This window comes from Solenopsis invicta, chromosome 16 (assembly GCF_016802725.1).
Source record: "Solenopsis invicta isolate M01_SB chromosome 16, UNIL_Sinv_3.0, whole genome shotgun sequence".
Taxonomy (NCBI): Eukaryota; Metazoa; Arthropoda; class Insecta; order Hymenoptera; family Formicidae; genus Solenopsis; species Solenopsis invicta.
Window position 1 is genome coordinate 20,301,029 of NC_052679.1, and position 27,715 is coordinate 20,328,743.

A 27,715-nucleotide genomic window follows, 5' to 3' on the forward strand; every position below is an offset into this window, starting at 1 on the left:
AATCGTTTATTGGCGTAAATTTTGAAAAAATTGAGAAAAATTATTACCGTTATACGTTGTAGATCAAATAAAACATACAATAATTATGTTATATTACAATTATCTCGGCAATTATTACAGCGTTTACTTTATATATGACAGATTTCAATGAATATTATAGGAATAAATTAAATTGCAATACTAATCTGATATATTATGCATATAGCTTTTGCGTATACAATTATTGATAAACATAATATAGATAATAAAATCTCGACATTAAGCTAAACTAATGCTTTCGTTAAATACGTCAAAATGAGAGATTGAGTTCTTTTTGTTACGAGCATTGTTAACAATATTCTGAGTATTACTTTATGATATTAACTCGAGTTGTTTCATTGTCGGAATAATTGACCACAAATACGCAGATGTTTTAATATCATGCCGTTGTTTGTAGTATTTAATCGGGGATTGGAACCAGTAGATCAAAGCACACGTGAATTATTAAAATGTTTTTTTTTCACTCGTTATTTTATTTTACCACCAAGCATTAAAGTAATCGCAAAGATGCTTTGTAATACCTTTGAATTATCTTCATAAATGGTTTTAAAAAATTAAGTTCATTTTTAAATGTCAACTGTTTTCCCATAATTTCTGAAAATAGTCGTGTTATTACCAAAAATCTTGGAATTATAATTGATGAAATAAATCCGAAAAGCATTATTATTTGTGGAATACTGTATATTTTCTCATACATTAGAAAAGTTTGGTAACTTAAGATGTTCTCATATTACATCTTTTATTTTAACACATATTTATATTTTTTCTATATACACATTAATGTATTATAATTACATTCTATGTATACTTAAATAGCATTTTTTTTTATATATAAAAACTTAATTTCATAACACAAAATAAAGCTTAATAAATTATTAGACATTTATTCAATGCTTTATATAAATTAAACTTTAAAAATAAATTAAAATCTGGTATACGCGGTTAGTCATCATACAATAAAATTTACATGCTAATATATTACACTCGTGTATATTTCTTATATATATATTTTTGTGCAGAAGGCTTTTTTCTTGTTTGCATGTATGTTACTCATTTCTAGGAATAGAAATCGAAGCCTTCCTATAAATTTGTACAGTAAACTTCTGACAAGTTAAATTATTGCATTGTCTTATATTTCGTGAACTGATTTTATAGCAAATATTTTAAATAAATATTATCTCAACCGTACTGCGCTAGCATTCCTTATTTTGCTATTTCAATACATCAGTTACATTTAATACGATTTGCTTAGCAGTTCCATTGATCATGAGAAAACTGACCTTATGCATTATCAAGTTTTAAAAATATCTTGTAACCATAAAATAAGCTGTATAAATTAAAAAATACTGATAATTTCATAAATCCAAAAAACAAATTTTTGTAAGGACAATCGCAAGTGATATTTTTTCTAAAGTAATACGAATCAAACGCATGAGAAGAAAATATTCAAGTATTTATTAATTTATTCAACTAAAGAAAGATATTTACATTGCATAAAATATTTCTTAAAATACACGTGTTTAAATAGAGTGACAGTATTTTAGAGATAAGATCTCTCTATAAATTTTTCTATAAATTTTTTTCTAATAAATCGTTTGCACAGAGTTTATAATTATTTTCTAAAAGAAAGCAAGAAATAGACTTCCACGAATCTGATGTAATTTTTTATTTTTTCTACACATCTTTTATAGAAATAATTTATTTTTAATAAGAAACTTGAATTAAACTTTAAAAAAATGTGGAAACGATAAAAGTGTAGAATCTTAAATTTCTTTTATTTTCATTAAATTAATCCCAACTGCAGAAAACTCAAACGAAGAAAGCGTTAATGTAAGCTTTCTTTGTCTATACCTTCATCTTGTCTTTTACTTAGAAGCGGTATATTAATCGTGTCGACTACTTTCGACATTGCGAGAAGAATTACAATAGAATATCTTTTCTATTATGAATTCAGATGTTTATTAATAATCCTGGGGTAAATTTTTATTGCTCTCTATCTGGGAATGAAATGAAAACAGTAGTTGGAAACAGTCAAGATGTAAAATTACGGGGATATTATTGAAACAAAGATACATTAAAGCTATTTGCATTCATGAAAATTATATTGAACTCAAGATAAATTAGGGGCAACTTTTTAGATTTTCAGTTTTAGACTATCATTCTTTCAGCCAATTAATTAATCTTTTAAATTATTTTTATCATATATTATGTGAAAAAGTTTTAATTTTGTTATAATCTAATAATCCATTAGAGATATCTTCTACATCTGTATGTATATAAATACATACACATTTTTATACATTTTTATATTTTTATATTTTCATTTAACAAATATAGATACTTAAATATTCCAATTTTATCAGAGTCAAAATTTTTTTAATATGCTTTGTCTAATACGCATTTGTGTTTAATCTTTTAGTATTTTGACTCCTCTAAATTTAGGTTACGATCTAGTAAATGTCGATATCTATGATAAATTTATGGCAGTAGGATCTATTCAAATGGATGACATTTCTATTTGGCACTACTTTGAGATATCAGCTACTTCTCGAGCGCGCGTTGTCTTTTTGCATGTGCATTAAGGAAAAACCGACCACCTCAAGTATCTTTCCGTGAAAATACCGGAGTCATACTTCATTTTCTGCTGAGTTGGGCATAGAAATGGGTATTTTCCGATTTCAAACTCGACATGATAAATATGCAAATCGTGGTAACAGTTTGCTACAAACCTAGCACTGGATATTACAACGATAACTCTCGTTTAAAACTTATCGCTAAATAGAATATGCGTCTTACATGCCGTGTAAATTTATATGCGTTGCAAGTGACGCTTACAAATTGTAGAAGAAAACTGTTTCTTTCCCCGATACACGTTCTTTTTTGTATCAACCAGGTATACGAGATATATATATATATATATATATATATATATATATATATATATATATATATATATACCTATAGATGTTACACGTATATGTACACATCTCGAGATCACTCGTATCTCTATCTCGAGATTCGTTAATTGCTTTCTCATAATCGTTGAAAAACACGGCTAATCTATCGAGCGATATCGTGCAAATCTGAGCGATTTAAAGGGAGACCGAAAAACTTTCGTCCATCGTAATAGAATGAGAGCGAGAGGCACTCGGCTAACGACATTTTCGTAGCCCCAAATGCGTCGCAAACGAATTGGAATCGCGTTGCAAAATTGATTATCAGTCTTCCTCCGTGGAGATGGCTGGGAGCATACCACGAGGTACTCACTTCGGGAATAACATTTGCCGAGCGGCGTAACGACTGATCCGTCTATTCCCAGTGGCAACGAAAACTCGTAAAACGGTACTTGGAAATTTGCTGCGCCAAGTTAAACTTGATGGAGACGGAGGGGTATGACTGCGACTACTGCCCATGCTACCGCACTGCTCTACACCCGCCCAGTCGTACGGATTCTGGTATAGTCGTGACCCAGAGGACCGAATAGCTGCTGGCTGTAGTCTACCGATGGGATGCGATGCGAAAAGTCGAGGCAGTACCTGTCGCAGCCAAACAAGTGATCCGGACGGCGAGAAGCGGGGTCAGGTACCGTGGGATGAAATGATATTGTTTTAGCCGGGAACGAGTCCGCTGTCGGTGCTTAGAACCCATTTTCCCGTAAAAACCGAGCGCGGTAATATCAAGCGGACTCGTACACTACTCCCTTGCACCCTCAAATGGCGCGCTATGTACGGAAAGGGAGATTGAGAGAATGAGAGCGAGAGGGAGGAAGGGTGAAGAGAAAAGACATTGTCGCGGACAAAGAGTTCGAAATATTCGACGATACCTACGTATACGACTCCCGAGGGAATGAGGACGGCAATACTGGCGACGCTGGGATACATAGAAGAAGCATCGCGGAAGTGGACGAAGTATGAATCGGAATCTTTGCCGAAATTCTCCCCTTTCTCTACTGTCCGTTTCAACGTGAAGTCTCGTACTACACACGTGGAAAACCGCATGGGTTTGCGTGCAACTTGGCTGCTTGCCTCGAATGGCGTAGCAAAATCTGACCCCCTTTCAACGAGGGATAAATCTAAAATTTGGCATCAAAAAGACTCACCCGCGAAAGACGATCCGGGGGGGAAAAAAGGCACATGGCAAAATTTGATCGACGCTAAACGTGTATTATATTGGACGGAAAATGATCACGCGAGTATATTTATTCACCGCTGTTTGTGTGATTGTTGTATCTAGAACCTTTCGTGATATAGTATGTTGGAACTGATGATATCTTTATTATCGAAACATCGTCATTATACATGACCTATATACAGTGTGCTCCAAGAACCTCGATCTGAATTTTAATGAGCAATTCTATACGATTTTCAAATTAATTCTTCCTTAACTTTAAGATTATTTATAACAGTATTTATAGCAGTTTTTGAATAATTCAATATTACATATTTAATGGTATTAAACTTTTGAAGACCAAAATTCTAAAAAACGTTGAGGATACATAATTTCCAACTATTTCAAAAAAGATAGAAAAATATTCTAGGAATAAAATATTTTTCTCTTAAATTATTACACAGACAATTTTTTAATTAAAAATTTCAAGCTAAGTATTATACTGGTAAAATCACAATGTGAGATATGTCTGTGAAAATCATACCTTGTAAAAACCGAGTAATCTTCTTTGTTATTTAAAAAAAACTCATTATATATTCTCGTTATACATTTTTACAGCAACATATTAAAGCAACACAAGAAAGATAAATTTTGACTGAATTGCTGTTACTCTATATCTTGTTTATTTCCATTTTTCGTTAAAGGAAAACGTCTAACCGTAATCCCGTCGCTTAGTCTCTCTAGCCTTTTCGCTAAAGCAAAAAGACATTGCTTATGGCTACTGGCGCTACTGCCAGTATTAGAGAATGTTTCACAGGAGTTATGACTAGTTAGTTCCTTCTTATGTTTTTCTTCGGTTAACGGTAGATGCTTCACCGAAAACGTCAAACTAGTAGTATCTATGGTGTGCCAGCGCTTGGCGCTGCTTGACTGGCTGGGTTGACTGGTTAGCTGGCGCGGCGCTGGTTGGCTATGTGACTAGAACACTCCCTCGTACACCTACCCTATAAAGCAGCAGCTGTAAGCCGGATGCGGAAGTCGTGTTCGCTGGCCAGGTCGAGTTCTCGCGCCTGGAGATGCACGACCTACCGTAAATCGTTTGGTTCGACGTGCCATCGAATCGACTGCTCGAATGACCAAGTGTTGTACAGTAATAATAATGCCAAAATGCTTTGATTTATATAACAAACCGAATCCCACCAATATATAATCATTTCATATCTTTTTAATCTCGCGAAAAAAATTATTAAGTATCTCGGAGTTGTTTACGTTCCGCATTTACAAAGCGGAATATTTCATTGTTAACATTAATTAAACAACACTTTCCTTATATTTGGAAATGGTGTAATTAGTAAATTTATAAAAATATTTTAAAATATTTAAAATGCAAGAAATGCATAAAATACAGAATTGGAAAAATTGAATTTATATTTACGCATGCTTAGAGCATTTATACTTTGAACCGTTAAATAAAACATTTAAAAATTGATAATAAGTTATATATTTTAATTGCCGTTAATTGGCAATAATATTATTGATAGAAATTTATTTTATCAATATACAGCATTTAATTTGCGTCGAAAGCATCGTTAAATACACCTGAATTATTTTGTCGGAAAAACAAGTGGCAGTGAGTCAATATTAATTTCATTTAACTTGAGTGTCATTGAACCGTTTCCTCTATTAATCGCATTTCGTATCGAAATCCATTCAACATTTCTCTACCGAGGAAAGCATAATTTGAGAAATGTGTTATCTAAACGGTGATTTTCATCCTAACAAAAACTTTGATTATACGTGACGCTCTGTAGATTCTATCTGCTGCTGCTGCTGCTGCTGCTGTGAATAGCTGAGAAATATTACAAGCGCGAAAACTATCTCTAGCGTAAAATTTGCTTTAATCGGGAGGTCGCGTGTCGTTCAAGGGTTGTTTGAAAGGGCGAGCATGGATAACGTACCTCTTCAAAGCCCGTTGTCCCTGCACTAAAACGCGCCATCATTAGGCGCGTTCACGTGCCGATATTTGAAAATTCATTATTGTCGTACGCGTTGCATCCCTCAATAGAGAGCTATTTCACAGAGGGATTTTAGGGATATTTCTCGCCTTTGTCACGATTGCCGGCGCAAAGCCATTTAAAGGCATATACAATTTCTTTATTCACATATCACAAGAAATATATGTGCAAATCTTTTTTTAGAAAAGGAAAATCTTATAACCCTATTACATAATTTATACGTAGCCTTAATTAAACATTTTATACGCTCGGTTTATTTTACATTTTATTTCTGCCTCTCGTTTTCTAAGAAATGTAAAGCAGTATAAACTCAATAATAGTATTGTGATGCAATATTAATAGTCCATATCCACATTCTATAACCGATACATAATTTATTTCACTCAGCTCGTATAACATCTCAATACTTTTACACCCATTGTAAAGCTAAGATCCGGGTATTCGTTGGAATTCTTTGAACGTGTTCGACGTGTTATTTGCGGAGAGTATAACTGACAATGAGAGTCACGTATGTTAAGAGGCTACCAAAAGTGCACGTAACACGTCTATTCATGCAGTATTGTCACCACTTCCCCCGTGCGCCTGTCTCGTTTGTAAACGAAGAACGTGTAGTTGCGTGCGCGTCGCTTTCTTTATGCATGTTATAAAAACTTGTCAGATAATGAATACAACGAATACAACGTGGACGGTTACTCCAAGCGACGGATATTGCATTCGCTGTAGTAACAGCCAAAGTGGTTGCTCGCATTAAGTGCGTTTTACGCTCGTGGATTTAAGAGAGCGGGTCGCGGTAGGCTGATCAATATGCTAATATTTTGATGCCTCTACTCCGCTCGACGAATTAAATTACGTTCCACGAACGAAGATAGAGAATACGAGGAGGTAACGGCAGGAAGAAAGAGCACAAAATGAGGGGGTAGTGGAACGAAGTGCTCGACGTTTGAAGATAAGGTAGGTAGGTATTACATAAGATACCACTTAATATTATAGAACATTCACCTAACGCGTTACCAATGTTACATACCCGGAGTGAAAACAATGACGTGTACCGGAATATACGCGACAGGAAATTTAATCTTTTTACACACTTGTAAGATGTATGAAAGTAAATTTATGCTTTTCCGAGTACACATTTTTTTTGTTTATTGTGCAATGGAAATATTATCCGTAAAAGATAAATGCACGATGACGTCTAAGTAAAAAATAATGTTATATGGTAAATTGCAAACATTATGAAGCATTATATTATAATAATGTATACCCAAGAAAGTAATATGCCGTCTAAACTACTTTGTTATAACGCGAATTTAACGACATATTATATATATTATGCAAGATATCAAGGTCAGAAGTAGAACATATTTCTTCTTTAACTGCGCGTACACAAGGACTGAAGCAGCAAGCGTTGAAAGTTTTGAAATAGTTTGAATTATCCAGTAGGTACTTTAAAACCACGACGTACCTCGCGGTTTAGGCTTTAATACAATACTCTTGTCGCAAATATGTTCATAAAAAGATCATGTGTTGACAGATTTATACATGTTGAAGATTATTTTTTATAAGGCACATATTACTTGATTATTAAAACGATAAGACGTTTCTCTTTTTAAAGAAAAATGTGCAAATTTATACTTGCACCATATAAAATGTCAGTCAATATAACTGCAATATAATTGTGAGTAAACGATTTAAACAATTTCCTCCCTATCAATTGAACAAAAATTGATTTCTTGAAGTTTATGAAATTACGATGACTTTTGCTCAATTATAACATGTAGGAAGTACACTTAATAACGCAGTTGAAATTATTTCCGTAAAGTTTGCGACTTCTAAACTTCTGGAAGAGAGTGTGTCGTTATATCTCTATCATTCGCGCAATTATCCGAGTTACGTCTCTCGAGACGGGGGAGACGACTTTTTCGCGATCATGCGCGAAATACAGTATTTTTATCTGATGCACGCAACCAAATTAAACGAAGATCGTCTGACTCTATCGAAGTCCGATAGGTTAACGAGCAAAGTTTATTTGCGTATTTATTACTCTCTACGGGCGAGAGGATGCTATCTTCATACTGCATTATAGTAGACTTTCGTTCGCGCAAAGCTTACCTTCATTATACGTATAATGTCCTACGGATTGCAGGTACACTTTCCGCGTTCTTATTAAAAATTTTACGTCGCTACCTTGTGCATCCAGAATATGCGTCGCATTCTCTCCCGTGACTGCACCAACGATTCTTGAATCTGTTGGACGAAGAAGTGCTCTTACTTCACTAATAAGATCTCGTTCTCGCAGACGAAGTTACTCGCGTATCTGTTGTTTGGAAGTGTAATTTACTCTACACGATCCTTGAAAGGGACATACAGATTCTCAATGAGAATCTACAACGTAGGGAAGACATCCGAACTATTTACGAGTTCTATAATATTCCACCTAAAATTTCATGGAAGCTTCGGAAACGAGAAAGTTCGTTCGCCATTTAATTATGATAGCAGTGAATTCAAGGCAACTATGTTATACATTGCACGTTCAGTCTCGACAACTGTTCTTAACATTTTAGAAATTTCCGAACCATTTATGAATCTTGACGTGTTAATGCGAAATGGGCTCAACGCAAATGTATGTAGAGGCTTACTCGGCAAAATGGAACCGATGGAAATTCGGTAGAACTGAATGAAAGATGACGCAAGTTAGCAAGAACCTCTTTCGCGAGAATGAATTTCGGGAGAACAACTCGGTTATTAGATTGGGGCTGCCATATCCTAAACGTTATAATAATCTAACAGGAGGGAGTTCTCTAGATAATCTCGATAGAGACCTACTTATCGGAGAGAGCTCCGGATCCATCGTAGACGACGCGAAAGGTTCGTCGAGAAGAAAGGACAAAGGAGTAGAGAGGAAAGGAGGAAAGACAGAGAATGCGGAGCTGCCTTTGGATAAGAGATGCTACTGGCGCATCATATTACTTATCTAGCTATCTTCTGGTTTACTCGGAACCGTAGGATGAATCGTATGCTACGAAAATAAATATGGTTCCCACTGTGTAATGCACTTAGTCACCATTCTCTCGATTTTCTCTGCCATCGCTCTGCCCTCTTTCTTTCATTGCCATTTTCACCTCGGTTTACTATCGCGTGCGTGCTGCACGATGTAAAATCCGGTTTCCTTCATGATCGCACTCAATTACTTTTTTTGCACTTAACCGGTCAGACTTGGATAAAATACGAGATTACATTTTCGCACATTAACTGCTCTATCCCTCGTGCCAGTTTTGTCTATACTGATATTCAATTACTTTCTATTCTTACACTATAATTCAATATAAATCGTAAGGGAATAAATAAATCACAAGAAAAATTGATTTTTCCGTTCTCTGTGCAAGTTTATACGAAGTTTGTCAGAAAAAGTGATAAGGAACATAAATCACTTCAACGTCGCGACGCAAAAAAAAGTTAATATTATATTATTTTCACTTTATATATCAAAATACATCTAATTGTGTCTCAATATTTAATAATGATTAACGCGGGGTTTACATATTAACAAAAAATAATACTACCGTAGTTTTATATTACATTTTATATATGCATTCATTTTTGCACATCAATTTTAATATCATCGCGTTACTTCTCCGTTTTCAACTGTGTAGTTCGCGCGGTCTGCAGTTTCCATTTGAGAGCATTCGTGATCGCATCTAGATCGTCTTTCCGTACCTACTTCGACGACGCCTCGTCAAGGAATGTTATATCTCTAGATCTTTGAAAAAGACTGCAAGCGATTTCGGAGAATCTAAAATTCCGACCCGAATTCGGTGTCAAACGTACGTGTAGTGTCGAGCGATTTCGCTGGCAAGATTACGAGCGGGGTCAGTAAGCGTAGCCAATCAGATTTACGAGGCAGGACATATCATGATCGCCTTTACGACAATTAGTCACCGTCATCCCTCTTCCACCTGACGCACCGCAGCCATGCAGTGATGGAAAAGTGGTAAAACTATCGCAAAAACAACGGCACGATATCACGCTTCTCCGTATGTCGTTGATTTTTGAAGTACCATGTAACGACATGCCCTAATTTATACTGATTAATCATAGCTGTTGATAGAATGAAATTGCGGGAACTTGTCGAATTGAATCGTAAAAAGCAAAAAGGAATTTAAATCCAGCACTTTGATCAATTCGGAACGATCATTCCAGAACTCGCTGATTTGACTTCAATTTTATTCATTTATTTTGATTTATTTTGACACTTATTATAAATTATAAATACACAATGATAATATTATTAAACGTTTGAATTACTATCAGATGGAAAAATGTTTAGATATTGTTCAACACAGTATGTATGTATGGTTTTAATTTATAAATTCTTTTATTCACAAAGCACGACGCTTCCATATCAAAAAGAAAAATAATTTTATAATAATTATCAAACACAATCATCTTTTTATAATACTTCTAAAGAACACAAGAGTAATTCATTCTATATTTTCTCTCTACGTGGTACATTAGGCGTAGATGGTGTCTTACTAATAATATACGTCACGTACGTCTTTCTTGATTCTTTCCAAGTTTGCTACCCGCATTTCGCGATCAGGATGCCATTCGCCGTGCCCATGGCTGGCGGAATTCCCATGCGTTTTTTCTCCGGTTAGTTCGAACGAACCAATCACCCCCTCAACTCTAGGGAGATGGTGGGTGATAGGCGAGGTGGTAGAAGCGGGGGTGGTGAGTCGGGATCGATGGAGATAATGCCTATTACTCCTAATGCGAAACTCGCTCTTCTTCTATCTTTGTGCCGCTCTATCTTCGATCCTGTAGCCAGTTTCCCTTCTCCCGACCGTTTCGTTCTCGTGGCTCTTCGCAATCTGTAACCAATGCTCAATTACCATCTCCACTGACTCCATTTTCGACATCTTTCTCTACTCGTTGTCATTATCATTGATCGAAATTTTGCTTTTGTAATGTAAACGCGTATTATCCAATGTCAATCAACAATGATAGCGCAATTTTATATTACTATCAAATAAACATATAAATTACAAGCGGTAGATTTTTTAAAGATAAACGAAGACAAATTTATGACACTATAAATTTGTTCGTATTATACTTACACTTCTTGTATTTAGAATCTTCTCTTTCTCTCTCTCTCTCTCTCTCTCTCTCTCTCTCTCTCTCTCTCTCTCTCTCTCGATCCCAACGCGGGAATATATATTTATCCCTTTTTAAGTACAAAAATTTTTGGAGATTTAAGCAACAAGAACAGATCTTACATTTACGTAATTAAGATGGTTATAAATGAATTTAATTTCTTATGTCTTATAACGTATTTTTATAATGTTGTTTATTTTCGGTAAATTCTATGTAACGTACAAACGGAAATTCTCGACATAGTCTAAGTTGATGATAAATTGTTGCTCAATGTTTCTTATTTAATTTGAACGACTACCGTTTATCTCGAACAAGAAGAAAACCCCCCTCCGATCTTTCTCCAATTTCGTCGGCGCCAACTTTTTCCATTTACTTTTACTTTTCCAATCGTCTCGTTCACTTTTAGAAAACGCGGAGTATATTACAGAAACAAAACGAAATCGCGCTGAATACACCGTAGCAGTAAGTTCTGTGGGCGCAGTAACCTGTTGAGTGTATTCGCGTAAGTGGTGAGTAGTGGATACGTATACGTGCGAAAGTCTGGGGATGAAGTTTCTGGGGGAAATACAGGCGAGACACCACGCTCGTGAGAATTGCAACATACGAACGGTAAGTGTATTCGTACCTAAGAATCCGAGAACAATACATCCACAGAGCTATGCGAGCGGCCTTGTAACGACTTCGAAAGACGTTTATGCAATCCGATATGAAAGAAGCGTAACCTCGAGTGCAACTAGTGGTAAAAAGGGAGATAAAAAAATATATACGCAGTCGAAGAAATATTTTTGAAATATTTTGAATGCTGGACGCGAGAAGAGCAGATGGAATTATGTAGTTTTTATTCGTTATTGAAATCCTTTAAAGTTTCCTATCGCGAAATATTTCTTGCATTAAAGTCGGTAGTTCTTGGTCAGTGAAGCTGTTTCTATATAAATAAAAAAGTTGTAAGAATTTTGATAAGTTAATATTTTCTCAAGAAAATATACAACGAAGTTATGATACTAATAAGGACATTTTGCTCTATAAATATTAATCACATCGTGGATCGCGTTGGGACAAGTATTTTTCATTTTATTTTTATTACGCAAAAAGATTGTCTCATTAAGCGCTTAAGTGACGGTTGCGACTGATAATATAATCAACTTTAACCATTAGCCTATATTCACCGTCTGCTCTCATCAGGCCGATAAATGCACCTATGACATTAATTCGTGGTCTCATAGTCTTTCTAACGATCATTTGGCAATTAAATGCATCGTAACGCGAAGTGGCCCTTGAAAGTTTCGAGATACCGTGCTGATATCGATTCTAGATAATGGATATTAAAGATTGTTTTATGATCAGCTTAGTGTGAGAACGGTGTAAACGTACCACACATAGATTAAACCGTTAAAGTGGTACATGCGAAAACGATAACTCTGTTCCCCAAAATATGGGGCGTTGTTTTTGTTATTCCTGTGTGTACGCCGAACTAGCTATACGATTTCATATTTTCGCTGAAACATGTCGAAAAACAGTAATTTTATCTCTATCCGATTACATCGTTTAAGTATCTTTTGTAAACGCTACGCACGAATGTTCCGATCACGTCTATATTTCGCGATCATAAATTACATCAACTCGCTAACAGCACGCTTTGAAATTAGCGTTGTAACGTGGTCGAGCGTTGCACCGGGGAATAACAATGTCCCCGCCTCACGTGCGCATGTGTATTTATACCAAGCATTGTGTGCATCTAATTTCGGAACAATGTTGACGTCATTTCCGTTTTCATTTAATCCGCTGATGACTATATGAAATGTTTGGACATTGCAGATCATATATATTAATCAGTATGCATTTATGATCATAGCTCCTGCGACAGCAAAACATCGTATCCGCGTGCAAGGACAGCGTGTTACAAAGTTTGTCGAGAGAGAAAAAGGAATTGATTAAAATAATATTTTCGTAAAAATTTCTTGGGTAGTATGCACTTCTTATCATTTTTTGTAGAATTTTATTCTTGCATGTTTTAGTTAAATGCATTTATAATTTTTACAATTTTATAAATGTTACTTTTAACTCTTCGTAATCTGCCATTTTTTTTCACTGCTCTGCTGCTCTCCAACCGGGTCACTGGAGGAGCTTGATAGTGTTTTTGAAAGGGTTTTTGTGCTCTAAAAAATCTGAAAGAATTCTGTGGTGTTCTCTTCCAACATTCCAAAATACTGTTTCACATTGTTCATCCAAAATGATTTTCACTTTTTTTTTTGCACATGTCCGAATTCAAGGCAAAATAATTCAAAGTTAAAAGTTCATTTAAATCTTTAAATCTCCAGTTGGATCACGGAGGGATATAATATATACGAGAAAGTGATTATTACGTTTCTACTTCAGAAAAATAGAATCTTAAATCAAATGAATAAGAAAGGAATGAGAATGGTAGTAAGAGCGAGCGACTAGATTTTCGTGCGAGTTATAAACTCTGTATTATCACTGATCTTTTCGTTATAACGTAGCGACACGCAAATATATGTGTGCTGCTAAAGAAAATGGTTCGGCGCTTGATTTGCGAGCACCGTCGTCGCACGTAATCGCGCGTCGCGGACAGTTCAAGATCTGATTCGCGAAGTACCGGTGAAATTAGCGCTTCTGGTCAAACGTTTCGCGGCGGAAGTAACAATGTGCGCCAGCGCCCGCGCCCGATGCTCCGACAATCGTGCTCGCGACCGTGGTATCGGTGTATGTACGTGGCATTGTGTTGGCCGTTAAGCATTTGATACGGCCACCTTCCTGTCGCGCGCGTCCCGTCGGTGCTATTGTCGCCGGTGCGTTCACGTTGTAACCGAGCCGCGTCGTTTCTCCGTGTGCGATACGATCCGATACGCCCGTCGCCCGTGTACCACCGACGACGAATGTGTGACGCACGTACGAAGAGCCGCACTTAAAACGGCGTGCATACTGAAGTGGCCGCGCGAAAACGAAGCGACAAGCCCGACGAAAGCGGACGTGCGTGTGAGTCGAGATATGATAAAATGTAAAAAACGAGATAAGGAAAAATACAGGGAATGTGGAGTAAAACTGAATCTCGAGAGAGTGCGTTCGTGAATGGCGGAGTATGAATATATTTCATGGCTGAAACTCGCAAAAAAAATACTCAGATATTCTCTTTGAGATGTTATATTTAAATTGTACAATAATTGAAGAATGAATGTTAAAATAAGATCGTAATATGTAAAAGATATTATAATAAATTCAATACGCTATTAAACGTATTAGACGAAACAAAATATTAATTAGCACACTAATTAAAATATTAATTAAACGTCATATAAATGAATAATATAATTAATTATAATATAATGAATTATTTCTCATTTTGTACAGCTTCGATAAAAGTGGCTATAAAATTGTTCTTTCTGTCCCCTGTTTTATCTATAAAGCACTTTTTTTATTTAGTACAATACAAATAATCTTAGAATCATACAATTTTTGTGCACTATGAAGAAAAAAATTTTTTATTTGCAACATGTAAATAAAAAAGTTTTTATTAGAAAACACTCTGTGTTTTGCGACTATCGTCTATACCTGCAAATATTCAACAATAATACATAAAAAAAATGGCATAAAATTTGATCTACATCAAACAAAATTAATAATACAATTTAAACATATCGTGTATACATATAATAATACATAAATCTATTGTTATTATCTATTACTGCTTCACTTCAACTTCGTATTTCCACATTTTTTAGAATGAGGCACTAATAAAGTTTTTTGTATTTTCATGTTCTTCCTTCACATGGTCATTCTCTCATTTATTACACTTGATAAAAAGAAAATAGAAAAAGAAAAAGCGAAAAACGTACACGCGCATGCAATTGGTTGTTCGTAATTGTTTTGTATGTCATATGTTTGCATACAGCCTTATGCACATAATATAAGAGCGATAAGCGCGAGTGTGGGATCCGACGACGGTCGTCGACGGACGCTTACGCAGTGCACCTTCGACTGTTCCGGCGCGGCGTAACGCGAACGAATTGGCAAAATCTCGTTAGTCGCAAAGGGAGCTCGACGGGAGGGATCTAGTATATTCACGATACAAACAGTGTTCGTCGTTCGACTTACGCACGTTTCGATCGTGAACCGTCGCAGAGTTCCATCCGACGTATAATCGATTCCGATAATTGTGCGACGCGCTAGCTCAAGCATGACCATACGACGATACCTATTGTTTGCAGTAGCGCAAGTTTCAGTTGGTAATGATCAGCATACGGCACGTGTGGATACGGCGACGATGACCATTTGGATGGAGTGTGCGCGGTGGGAGAATGCATAGGGAATGCGCATAGAACGCATCCGCATAACCGGATATGAACGTATTAATTATTGAAGACGGGAGAGAACGACCGACCGCGCGCGGTAGATATAAAAACACCGCGGAACAAACAGCCGCAGAACTCGTGGATTATTTTGGGGCTGCAATTACATTTTTTATACGGCAATCCGATGTTGCGTCTGCCCGGTGCAACAGCGCGCCGCCACAAAGCGCATCTACTATTCGGATCGAATTAATATTGCCTGTTTTACTTTGAATATAACGCATGTCAAAGTAAAAACAAAAACCCCTTTGTTGTCAAAGAACTAGTGAAATAAAATATCGCTCGCTGCAAAATATCGTATTTTCAGATAACGACGATTATTATTTCGAAATCGTGAACGTGTTATTACATTTTGCTTCAATAGACTCTTCCAGCTTTTTATCACAGCGCATTTTTGAATATGCATTTGTAACCCTTGAAACTCGTTAAAATTGTGCTATTTTCGCAGCAATATTGCAATGCAATTTAAGCATTTAATTGTGCAACGTGATGAAAAACGGATCTCTTTTAAAAACCTAAATCGTTTTAATGCAGCATGGTTATGCCGCATTTATCAGTGAACATGGTGATAAATCTCAATATATACATCCGTGCTACTACTTGTAATCTCTTTCAAGATTTTACAGTAACAATTAACTTTTTGACCATTTTCGAAGCGATTTACGCATAAGAGAAATACGCAAGCAATGCAAATAAACAATATTAACAAATGCGAAGCGGCATTAAATAGGCGGATTTATAAACGGTAGCGTTTGGCGCAACGCCAAGCTACTTAAAATTTGAACAATACGTAACGCCTCGAAAATCAATACAGACGATTCATAACTTTGCACGAAACGTGCATCTTAATTTTAGCTCCTGTAACTCTCGGCAACAAGATTAAAATGAGCTTAAATTTATAAAGACGTTAATATGAAATTTCATCGTAACGGTGTAAACACTTTACTAATCTCCTAGCCAGGTTTCCAATACACTTATACACCCATATTATTAATATATTATTATTATTATTTGTTTTTTCTTTGTGGAGGACATTGGCTTTTGTCAGCCCAAACTGTCCCATATATATATATATATATATATATATATATATATATCGTATTAAATATCGTATTAAAAACTCGTGTTAAATATTTAATTGTATTTTTAATAACTGGCGTTATAAAACGGCATGATAATAATGTAATATTACTTTAGACTTTCGGCATTTCCATGAAAAATGTTAAAAACTCAATTGTACGATTTAAAAATCTCAATATAATTACTTGTATGCTATTTCATTTATGATAATATCACGGAACATATATTTTGTGTCAATACACACATGCTAGCATTTAAACAATTCATGTGGTTTAAAGTAGTATCAAATATTATTCTTAATAAACACGATATCTTTATGTAAATATTTAATAATAGTCAGTTTGTTCAGCGGGTTCAGCTAAACTAGCTTCGAAATTGACCCACTAAAACGACCTGTTTTCGTCTATTGTTACGTAGCACACGTATTAAGTTTCCGGGAAGCACGGCGGCATGATAATGCATATCGCTGGTAACTATTTCTATTACTTCAATATGAAAGTCAGCGCGCGACGATACGGCCAGCAATTAAAAATTCAAGTCAAACACCACGTATCTAAAGTTTATTAAACACGGCCATTCTTTGGCGCCACATAGAAATTCAATTTCGTCCCAGCAAAGCTTGGCGTAGGATTACGAGATCGCGAGGCTTCCACTGTTCAGTGCAATCGAGTTTCAACTACGTAAACGGCACACAAGCACATTTTTATCTAGCCGCGACCGCAGCGTGCAATCAGAGAAGCGCCCGTTGACTCGTGACGCTTCCGGTTCAGGCTTCCGGTCCACGGAACCGCACCGTTTCCGTTCGACTGCCCAGCCCACCGATCCCGACTGCCGACCGCCGCGGTATATCGAGGGCTCCATGTTCGAGGAGCGGTATCGAGATCAGTGCTAACGCTTCGTCACGAGAATGCAAGGACGGAATACTTGCGCGCTCCCGGATAATTAGTTCCAAGTGGTATTCGCCGTGGTTGCGGAGAATCGAATTGCCGTGCGTGTGATCCGCGAGTAATGTCGGTTATTTAACCAATCGTCCGAGTTGACATATAGAATTAACGGTCAGTTTAGTGTCTTGAAAGGTGCCTCGATCAGTGTTCGATACAATAACTTTACGTGCGAGAAAAAAATTACAATTCGTCGACAATTTCAACGAGTATTTGAGTTGTGAGGAATCAAAAGGAATGGTGTCAACGATGGAGCCGACGTTAATGTGACAATTAATTTTTCGTTATCGTAGCGACCCGTTAAATCCACACATTTTCTTTTCATCTTTTTTTCTTTTAATTTGTGATGTATATTTAGGAATATCTAAAATCGTTTACAATTTATATTCAACGCTCGGAAGCTATATCTTCTCCAAGCTTTATAGCAAGATACTCCGCATTATCCTTGACGAGAATGTGAAATTCATGTTGCGGGATGATAACAAATGAGGCGCGCGCCGCTTCAACGTTCGCAGCAGGACAAGGAATTTATTGTAAGGACGAGTCCGAAATTGAGGCTCGCGATGATTCAGTACAACGTTTTCTAATCTCGTCGGAGGTCCAGCCAGATAACTGCGGTCGATCATCGTTGAGTGAGAGAAGTGGCAATCGGCGGGCCAGGTGGATGCGGCTGTATCTGTGGCCGTGATACGCGAAAATGGCGGTTGCGCCCGGTAAGAATAAATTGAAAATGGGCAGTGCGGACCGATACTACGGTGCTTATCTCATCTACGACGTGGCAAACTCATGCCTCGCCGCCTTGCACGCCAAGATGCCTCCTCGGGTCGTCGTCACGCGAACCAACCCTCCGTCTCCTATGCACGCCCAGAACCCCCGTAAGTTTTCTTCGTCTTTTCTATATTTCTCCGTTTGTGTGACTGGCGCTTCGGTAACGCAATGGCGATTGCAGATGTTCGATTCCCTCGATTTTCTTCGCGTTTCGGTAATTAAATTTTTGTTCCGAGACGAACCCCTTTAGAGCCGGATTTGGTAAAGTGTAATAATGCACCGGGAATATTTCACGAATTATTTCGTAGATGGATATCCATGGTTACAATGCCGGCATCTCCGTAAAACGGAAAAATCCATTTTCATTATCGAACACAATGGGCGTATATAAAGGTCACGTAGGTGCTGTTCTATAAATAAATATATACATTCTCTAAATAAAATGATTTTGAAGTAAATCATATGTAGATTAGACGTTATAAAAATTTGTTCCGATGTCAGCGGCGATATATTAGGTGCTGGATACAAAAATAACTAAATCGTTGTTCTTCGTTAGGAAGAGATATGAGAGCTCGTTCAGATAACGGCGGGATCTTTTCGATTGCATGTTTCGAACCGATTAGAACCAACACATTTAAAAAAGAAAAAGGGGAAGAGGATATTAGACGAGCAAACTGTGTAAAAATAAAAAGTTTTGGTAATAACGGTCTTGTTAACATTATCAAGATGATTTACCGGGCAAGAATTGCCTATCGGTTTGTGTTAACAGCCAACAATATCGCGCATGCATTTGCACTCGGACTACACGGCGACTATTCCGGCCGAGAACGTATGAAACTACGTTCCGACCAAACATATTTATTACATTGCGGCGTCGCACATAAGCAGAGACACATAATTATATTATGCGGACTGAGTAACATTCAGAATTAACGTATATTCTTAATTACATTAACGTAATGTAATACGAGAATGCCCGTGTTCATAACACGATGCCATCGCATTTTCGTAGCCAGTCCAGCACGAGATTGTACTTGCATTTTTAACCCCCCGGCGTAGATAAAATCTAAATACGGCGTTTCTCTCGAAAAATTCGAATCAATTTCACGTAGTAGGCGAGACGCTGTACGGTATACTAAACAGTTCCACGCCCGTTTCCGCACAAACGACTTTTAAGGCAATATCGATAACATTAAATATTCACTACCCAAATACGTCCAAAGCTGATGTCTTATTCAGAGAAATAGCGGCGTAACAGCGTGCGAGTACGGTGTACATTATTCTCATAACCGTATGCTGCGGCAATGCGTAGTAAACCGTTTTCAATGGCGAATATCGCTATACGTATAATATTGCGATATAAACTAATACTGATGGTAACTCGAGAAAGACTCTTATAACAGCTGCCGATCCCGTGTCACGGGTGATGGCAGCATGTTTAAGAAAGAATATTCTTTAATAGCGCGCAGAAAAGTTTTTAGACTGCTAAATTGTATTTTCTTTTTATATACTGTTTTTAAACGTTATATTGTCATTCGGTATCTTTGATAAAGAGTACGATATTTAACAAGTTGACGAACAGAAACGCAAACACACACGATTTCAGTAATGCAATAATGCGATTCGACCAATGTGTCATCGGTTTAAGAGACAAACGTGATGGACAAAAATTACATTTATTTAAATTAGTAACTTAATAATTCATTAGTCGCATATACCTATCATCAATATCTGTACAGCTAACGTATAAACATGTTCATTGTTGGAACATTGATATCTCGCGCTAACAATTTTTTTTTTTCTTCTTGACATCCACCCTTGTCAACGACGATGCCGGGTAGCGACCGATAATACGCGACAAACTCAATAATACATCAACATCCGATATGTCGAGCCGCGCTTTCTCCCTCCTACCATTTCTCCCGACACCTGCTTTCGCGTCCCTTGTCATATTTTATTTTCTTCCTTTCTCTTTATACTTGCAACAGTCGGCCAGGTAAGGAAGTAAGAAGGCGTAGATGCCGACGTAAGAAAGGGTGGAAACACCCTATGAGACGGGATAGCGTGTCTGTTTTGATTTATAAGAATTCGCCACGAACCCCTAACCCACCTTTCTAAGTCTGGCCTCACCCCCGGGCTTTCATAGATCGAGCTAGATCAACCCCCACTCTCACGACCTATCTCGCGCGTGAATAATAGGCAGATACCGTACTACCCATCGTTCCACCAACCTTGCCACGATTTTCTCCTCTCATTCCCCACCGCTCTCTATCTCTTTCTCGCTTTTTCCACGCTCTTTTTTCATTCGTTTCTATCGCGTCTCGATCGCGCGCCGATCGTTCTTCTCGCGAACGACGGACGAGCTTCATCTCGTCGCTGGTCAATGAAACGATCTATCAACGTTTGTGCCAGAACAAGAACTGTTACAAAACATTAGCGAGTCATGAAAGATTTTGCATCGCCCGTTTCGCGGGGGTATACACGGATCGGGGACACGTCATCAATCTTTTTACTTCGCGCGGCTCGGTCCGGTTCCAACGCGGCTGAAGATGAGTCGTGATATCCGAGAGACGAGTCGCACTAATTTGCAGATGTCGCGTTCTCACATTGATAAATAGGAAATATCATTTCGATTACTTCTATTTTTCAGTAGAGTTACGTAGATCTGCTTTTCAATTGTTGCTGCTTTTCAATTGGTGGCGAAGCGATTTTGTTGCATAAGAAGATGCGATTCTATTTTAAAGAAAGATGAATGAATCCACGGCTTTTACAATTTTTACGCTTTTACGATTTTTTACTCTGACACATTATTAATACTTTTTATCAACTTTTAGTTTACAAAAAGCACAAAGATAATGTGTGTTCTTATGTAGATTTATTTATTATAATTGAAAATATCACGAGATTACAAGAAAGATTCTAATCTTTTATAAGAAAATTAATTGTGTTTTATAACTTTTTAAAGTATTTTGTAGAGATAGAATAATATATATCGTTGTCATAAAATATGCATTACAAAAAAAATCGATGTAATTATATGTAAAAAAAATTTACAATTGGGAAGAATAACCTTTCATTTGGAGCGATCTGCTACAATAACGAACTACGCATTGCGTATTGAAGAAGAGAGGAAACGGAATGTCTGCAAACTTACTCAATGCACGTTTGTTGGCCTACTTATTTTCTCAATGGCAGCTTTTCATAATGACACACCCTGTCATTGCGGCATGCCTGTCTGCTTTAATCTACTTATGATTGTTATATGTCTCTAGAAAGACCTACTGCCCCGGCTCACTCATCGATTATTGCCATAGCAGTGAAAGTGATTTTATATACTATAGTTCATTAACTTTCGTTAAAAACACAATTTAAATATAATCTCATGAAAGCAAAAGTGAATAATCACGTGATACAATAATTGACAAATATAAATAATGCTTTTACGGTATTTTCTGATATAACGCATTGAGTATACAAAAGTAAAAAATAAAATACATCTGATACAATGTTAAAATAATATGTCATGTATTCGAGATTTTTCTACGTAATATCTCACACTATCTAAATCCTGATATAACTTTACCGTACGAATGTTCACTGTTTCGCGAAATCTCATGAAATATGCTGTGTGTACCAACGTTATTCAAGGCGAGCGCAAACGCATCGTAAGTGCTGCCGTACGCTTAATTATTCACAGGCGCACTCGTATAATTATCGTACAGTTTCTCCACAATATCGCACGTACGTATCGTTATTCGTGCTACGACCCTGCCATCGGCCAGTGTCATACCTCCGAACGTGCAATTTTTTTATATTGTTCTCACGAACGCGAGGTGTACATCGATCGATTTCGCGTACTTACAGCTTTAGAGCTTGCAGCCTGAAACAAAATGCATGTGACATGTACACGTTAGCTGAAAGGCAGGTACATTTTACGTATCGATATAAAAGCTGAATATTTTTGCACTATTAATTAAACGAAAAGTGGCATCAATAATTTGTATATACGTTGCGTTTTTAATTTTTATATTTTGACCTTAATTTAAGGCGGTAGTACGAACACGATGAATAAAATTAATCATTTAATTTATTCAATTTATTAACAAAATTTATCTAAAATCGTTTACACGCAGTTTCCGTACATGTTCATACAATAGTACATATCGTTCAGTGTTTAATAACGTATGCAGCCAATAAACGTTTTAAATGTCAATTTTAAATATATGTGAAATTATTGATTACAGCAGGGATCAATGTTACGTGTTTGAATCTGTTGGTATTCAACCTGTTATTCGCGTACCTTTATCTTAATTAAAACAGAAAAGTGAGTCGTGCAGGCCGCTCGTAAAGCATCTCGCTTGATTACAGAAACAATACCTTGTTAACCTCCTACTAGCGATCTGCCAATCACGTCCGCAGGTAAGAGTCGCTGCTGTACTGCTTTGACGGTTGCAGACTTTCACGGTATTTGTGTAATCGTCGTAATCCCTCTGGATATCATCTTGTCATAAATAAAGATGTCGTCATTGTCATCTTTCGCTCACGACCTGATTACACCGTTCAATTCATAATAACGAGAAAATTCTTTTGTAAAAGTTCTTATCGTCAATATTATTTATCGAATTGTGATCGTAAGATTAAGTATTTCTTTTTTGTTTAAATTATATCTAAATTTTAACCAATATTTATATTATAAACGCAAAAAGTTATGAAAATACTTTTTACGTTTCCATCTGTACTTCATGCACATTTAAAATGTACATTCATTTTACATTCTAAAAGAACATAAAACTTCTGGAAATTTATTGTGACCAAATAATAACGGCAAGAGTTTGCGATTTTAGTTGCTATGTATCGCTCTGTACGTTTTAAAATAACAATCCAATTTCCGTGCAGGAACATTTTATACACATACTCGCAGATATTTGTGAGGTCAAGCCCGAATTACTCCCCCGGGGAAGTTCCCTAGGTTACCTCTTCAAAATTGCTTTGCATAACGTATTTGTGTAAGATACAAGAGATTTTCCAAAAAAATTATTCCCCCGTTAAGATAAAAAGAGCGGCACATAATATTTCTTCGTTATTACTTCCCAGCGTCGGGGTAGAAAAATTCGAAATTCACGGGGAACACGCAGATTGTCCTTTTATACGTCGGCCACACATAACAGGCGTTCCTAGGAAAAACACATCGCACATTGAGGTGATAAAATAATGGCATCGTAAAAATAAAAGCATATGGCTCGTATCATACTGAAATTGACAATATGCATACATATCGGCACGATCTTGAATGTAACGATGCAAACACTACAATTGCGAAGCTATCGTGTAACGATTTTCATACGAATTCAGATATTATCACGATACGGGTAATAATTCAACGTGTAATTCACATTTTAGGACAATGATATTTATGTGAGTTATAGAAGTCCTATAGAGGATGCCGAAATATATAGCACGTTATAATTTTTCGAATAGTTACGAAATGATATATTACACATAAATACACATATATTTCATAATATGTAGACATAACTACACAGAAATAAATTCAGAACATAAAATAATTCAAAAATAATTCATATACATTGTAGATCAATTTGGCTCAGTTATCGAGATATAGATAATTTTATTAATATTTTCACAGACAAAAAATACCAGACATTTATTAATATCTTCTATTTATATTAATGTATTTTGTAATTTTATTGGGTGAACATTAGTCTCGTAAATGTTACTTATGACAAACAGAAGACGAGTATTTTAAATAAATGATGTAATTAAGAAAACGACATTTACTTAATAAAATTTTAAAATAATACTATTTTCATTAATAAAAGTTACACAATCCTTTTTTTCTCCTACTATAATATTAAGTTAAAATTATCTCTAAATTAAACTGAATTGATATAATGTAACTTGAAATTTTCATGTTCTTTTGTTCTAAATTCATTTCCGAAGTGTTACAAAATTTATGCTCACATGTCATAAAGTGTGTGTGTGTGTAAATCAAGTAGGATTATTGTTATTATGTTATTACAATTAATTATTTTATAATATTGCATATTGCAATAAATTGTTATTAAATTTGAACGTTGTTATCGCAATTAATGGATTTGTATCATTAGCATCATATAAGGTAGTTAGATTTAAACAATTCACATGATCAACTTCGCACAAAGCAATGATAAAACTTATATGTCACTTTTATTTACCGAACATTCTTTTACCGAGCATACAAAAACAAAATTTACGAAAAGTTATTCGTCCGCAATAGTAACGAGAACGAGTCGTTTTTCAATGGCAGAGTTTCACTTGATATAATGGCAGATCGTTGCCGGGCCAGAGCCACCGTTCAGCGGTTTTATGAGATGTGAAATTAAGCCCCTCTAACTGCCGTCGGTCATTTTTTACATCCAAAATAGACCCGCGGCGTCCTTCTAAAGTTAGTACGTATCGATGCGGAAAATCAATATCGTTCTGAGAACCCGCGACTAGCGTAAACAGCAAAATGTTTTGGTATGCTAAATAGAAACTTTCGTTCGTGCATTGATTGATGTCAGTAAAGTAGACACTGTAATTATTAAAACTATTTCATTAATAAACTCTGTACTTTAATACGGAGTTGTGAACCACATCCTCTATTTGACATCAAATCGCAAGAAACGTTTTACTTAACTTCATAAAATATCACCATATTAATTACTACAAAATTATATATCATATTAATTACTACAAAATATGATAATTAATATAATCTTTAAAATGCGCCACATTGCTTGACAGCAATTTATTCTCATATTTAAACATACTTCTTGAAGATAAAACTTTATAAAAACTCGATTTGTATAAGTCACATCTCTCCTACTTCCACGCGAGTAATATAAATTAATAAAAATGGTCTCTTAGTTTCTATTCCATCATAATTTTCCGTAATTATTAAAAAAAAACTTTTATGTAGTAATTATTATATCATTTGTATGAATTTGTCATAACAATCGTGTTTTTTTAAGATGAAACATAAATCTTGTGATATTAAAAAAAGCAGTTTTTGTAATAAAGTTCAACTCATACAAAGTTTTAAGAGCAATCTTTTTTTATATAACGTTCTCCAGTAAATCAAATTTTTATGAAATCTTTCGTTTATCGCAATATGCTACTTTCTCTAGCAAACAAATTCTATAAATGCCATACATATTATTGCTCGTATTATAAGCACAGTAAATTATTCCATAAAACGTTCATATTCTTAGAATGTGCATGTCAAAGCATCAAGAAACGCTGATAGGTCGGTTCATAACATATTCTATCTTTGATATGTTAAATATTCTGTCACTCCTTTCTCGAAAACCGACGATATTTCTCTCTCGCGTTTCCGTTTTCGATTCTCTTTATTCCGTTAAATTCACTTCACCCATCGTTTCATTCTTTCACCATTCTCCTTTGCGCACTCATTCATCCCTACTTATGTTCCCTCTTTTATCCCTTGGTGAACTTAACGGAGTCTCCTACAGCTCGCTGCATCCAGCAGATTCGTTTCCCTGCCTTAGCTGCTCTTGCCGTCTCCCAACGTCTTCGCTTAATTACCAGCCGTTTAGGTCTTAATTGTTAATTTAGCGCGTTACGTTATTCTTCGCGATGCTCGTTAAAGGTGAAAATGCGGGTCGGTTACGTCGCAAGGAGGGGAAATGAGATTTCTCTTGAGAACCGCGAAACGGAAACGAGAAAAACAGCAATGGACTAACAAAAAAATGGGAGTGGGAGGCTGGCGCTTTAGCGCGACCATGTCGTTAATGGAGCATTGTAAAATGTATAGGGCGGAAATATAACTACGGGTGTCGCGATAAGAATAGCAAGAAGATAGCAGGTTTACTACAGGATCTGTTAACAAGTGCCGCGATCCACGCGGCTTTGACAAACTGTCACGATTATTACGTTATTTTCTCACGCGCAGAAAAGTACCTATAATATCTCTACACTTATTCTTTTTTTCTCTATGTAATGTAAATGCAGCCTTCAAGTTGAGCTTTAATATATTTATGAACTCGATACCGTTAAAACATTGCGCGCAGTACATTCTTGAAATGCACAACTCTTTGGAATATAACTTGGAACATTAATACATATAATAAATATATCAATTTCTTAAATATATCCACGTTGTTTAACTAATTTTACAAATGATCGCATTGATAATTCCAAGAATTTTGAGTATTTTTAAAAAGCTGGAAATTCTATTTGTCAAGCTGCCGATGAATTCTCCACATCAATGCACCAAGTAATTCGATCACGATTTTAAAACTGAATCCACGTTTCTCTAGCGGAAACTGCACGTCAATGGTCAAGGTCCTCTCGTTAGACCAGAAACGTTATTTTCTCTATGTATTTCAGGGTCGAGCAGGAACGGTAGTTTCTCGCCCTTTCCTCTACACTCTCTTGCCTCCGTCTCTCTTTCTCATTCCTGCATCGCTTTCTCCCTGTCTCTCTCTCTTTCCCACTGAAATTCTCTCGCTCTCTTTTTCCTTTACAGTCCAAAGGTAAATATTTCGATCACGTAGTACCCATCGTTCTCTCTCAAATGCCGGAGCTTGCAAGCTACGCGCTCAGTGCACCGCTCTGAGTGATATTTTGCTATTTAATCCTCGAGAGAGAGAGAGAGAGAGAGGTTCAGCGCAGGTTCGCGCTCGCTCTCTCTTCGCACGTTTCCCATGGCCGCCCGGCGTCGTTTCTCTAATTTTCAAGAGAAGACGTTTCGATTCACCGGCACCGATGGCCCTAGCACTTTCTGCAACATCGAGCAATTCACCAACTTCGGAAAGCCATTCTCGGCGGTGCAGTAACGGCATAACCATCCACCTTCAACCATCTACTCTAAATCTAAACGAGGATAGCAGCGGCTTGGTTCACGGGTTACACGAGTGACCCGACGACGATTTTTCTTGAGCAAATCCTGGTCTTTCCTTCCACTCGTAGCATTCAAGCAAGTTTGCTTCTCTTCTTCTTACTTCATTGTTATCTATCGCCATTGTCATTCGTCGCGTGAACAATTCGCTCGATAGCGTAATAGATTAACTCATCTTTGTCGATGATATCCCTTGGAAAAGAAACGGTTCCTTAACGCTTGTCGATGCAATGCAATTAATATCAATTGATGGTTTCGCCCAAGTTACTATTTCTTTCCATTTTTACGCCGATGAAGCCAAGATTGAGAAGTGGCTCCTCTGGACAATAACCGCAACATCCGAAGTGA

The 27,715-nt window shown here is 36.4% G+C and overlaps 1 protein-coding gene across 7 annotated transcripts in view; it reads left to right on the forward strand.

Annotated features, from left to right (window-relative positions):
- Positions 1–27,715, forward strand: part of LOC105194616 (nucleolysin TIAR) — a 409,126-nt gene that overhangs the window by 247,684 nt on the left and 133,727 nt on the right. Inside the window, exons 1-2 of one of the 7 annotated variants that reach the window (XM_039458829.1) lie at positions 3,005–15,553; positions 17,370–18,572. The exons of the other annotated variants lie outside the window; for them this stretch is intronic. Of the exons in view, the coding sequence (XP_039314763.1) occupies positions 18,395–18,572 (178 nt within the window). The 5' untranslated portion in view covers positions 3,005–15,553; positions 17,370–18,394. Of the gene's footprint in view, positions 1–3,004; positions 15,554–17,369; positions 18,573–27,715 lie in introns of those variants that run through there. 7 annotated transcript variants of the gene reach the window in all.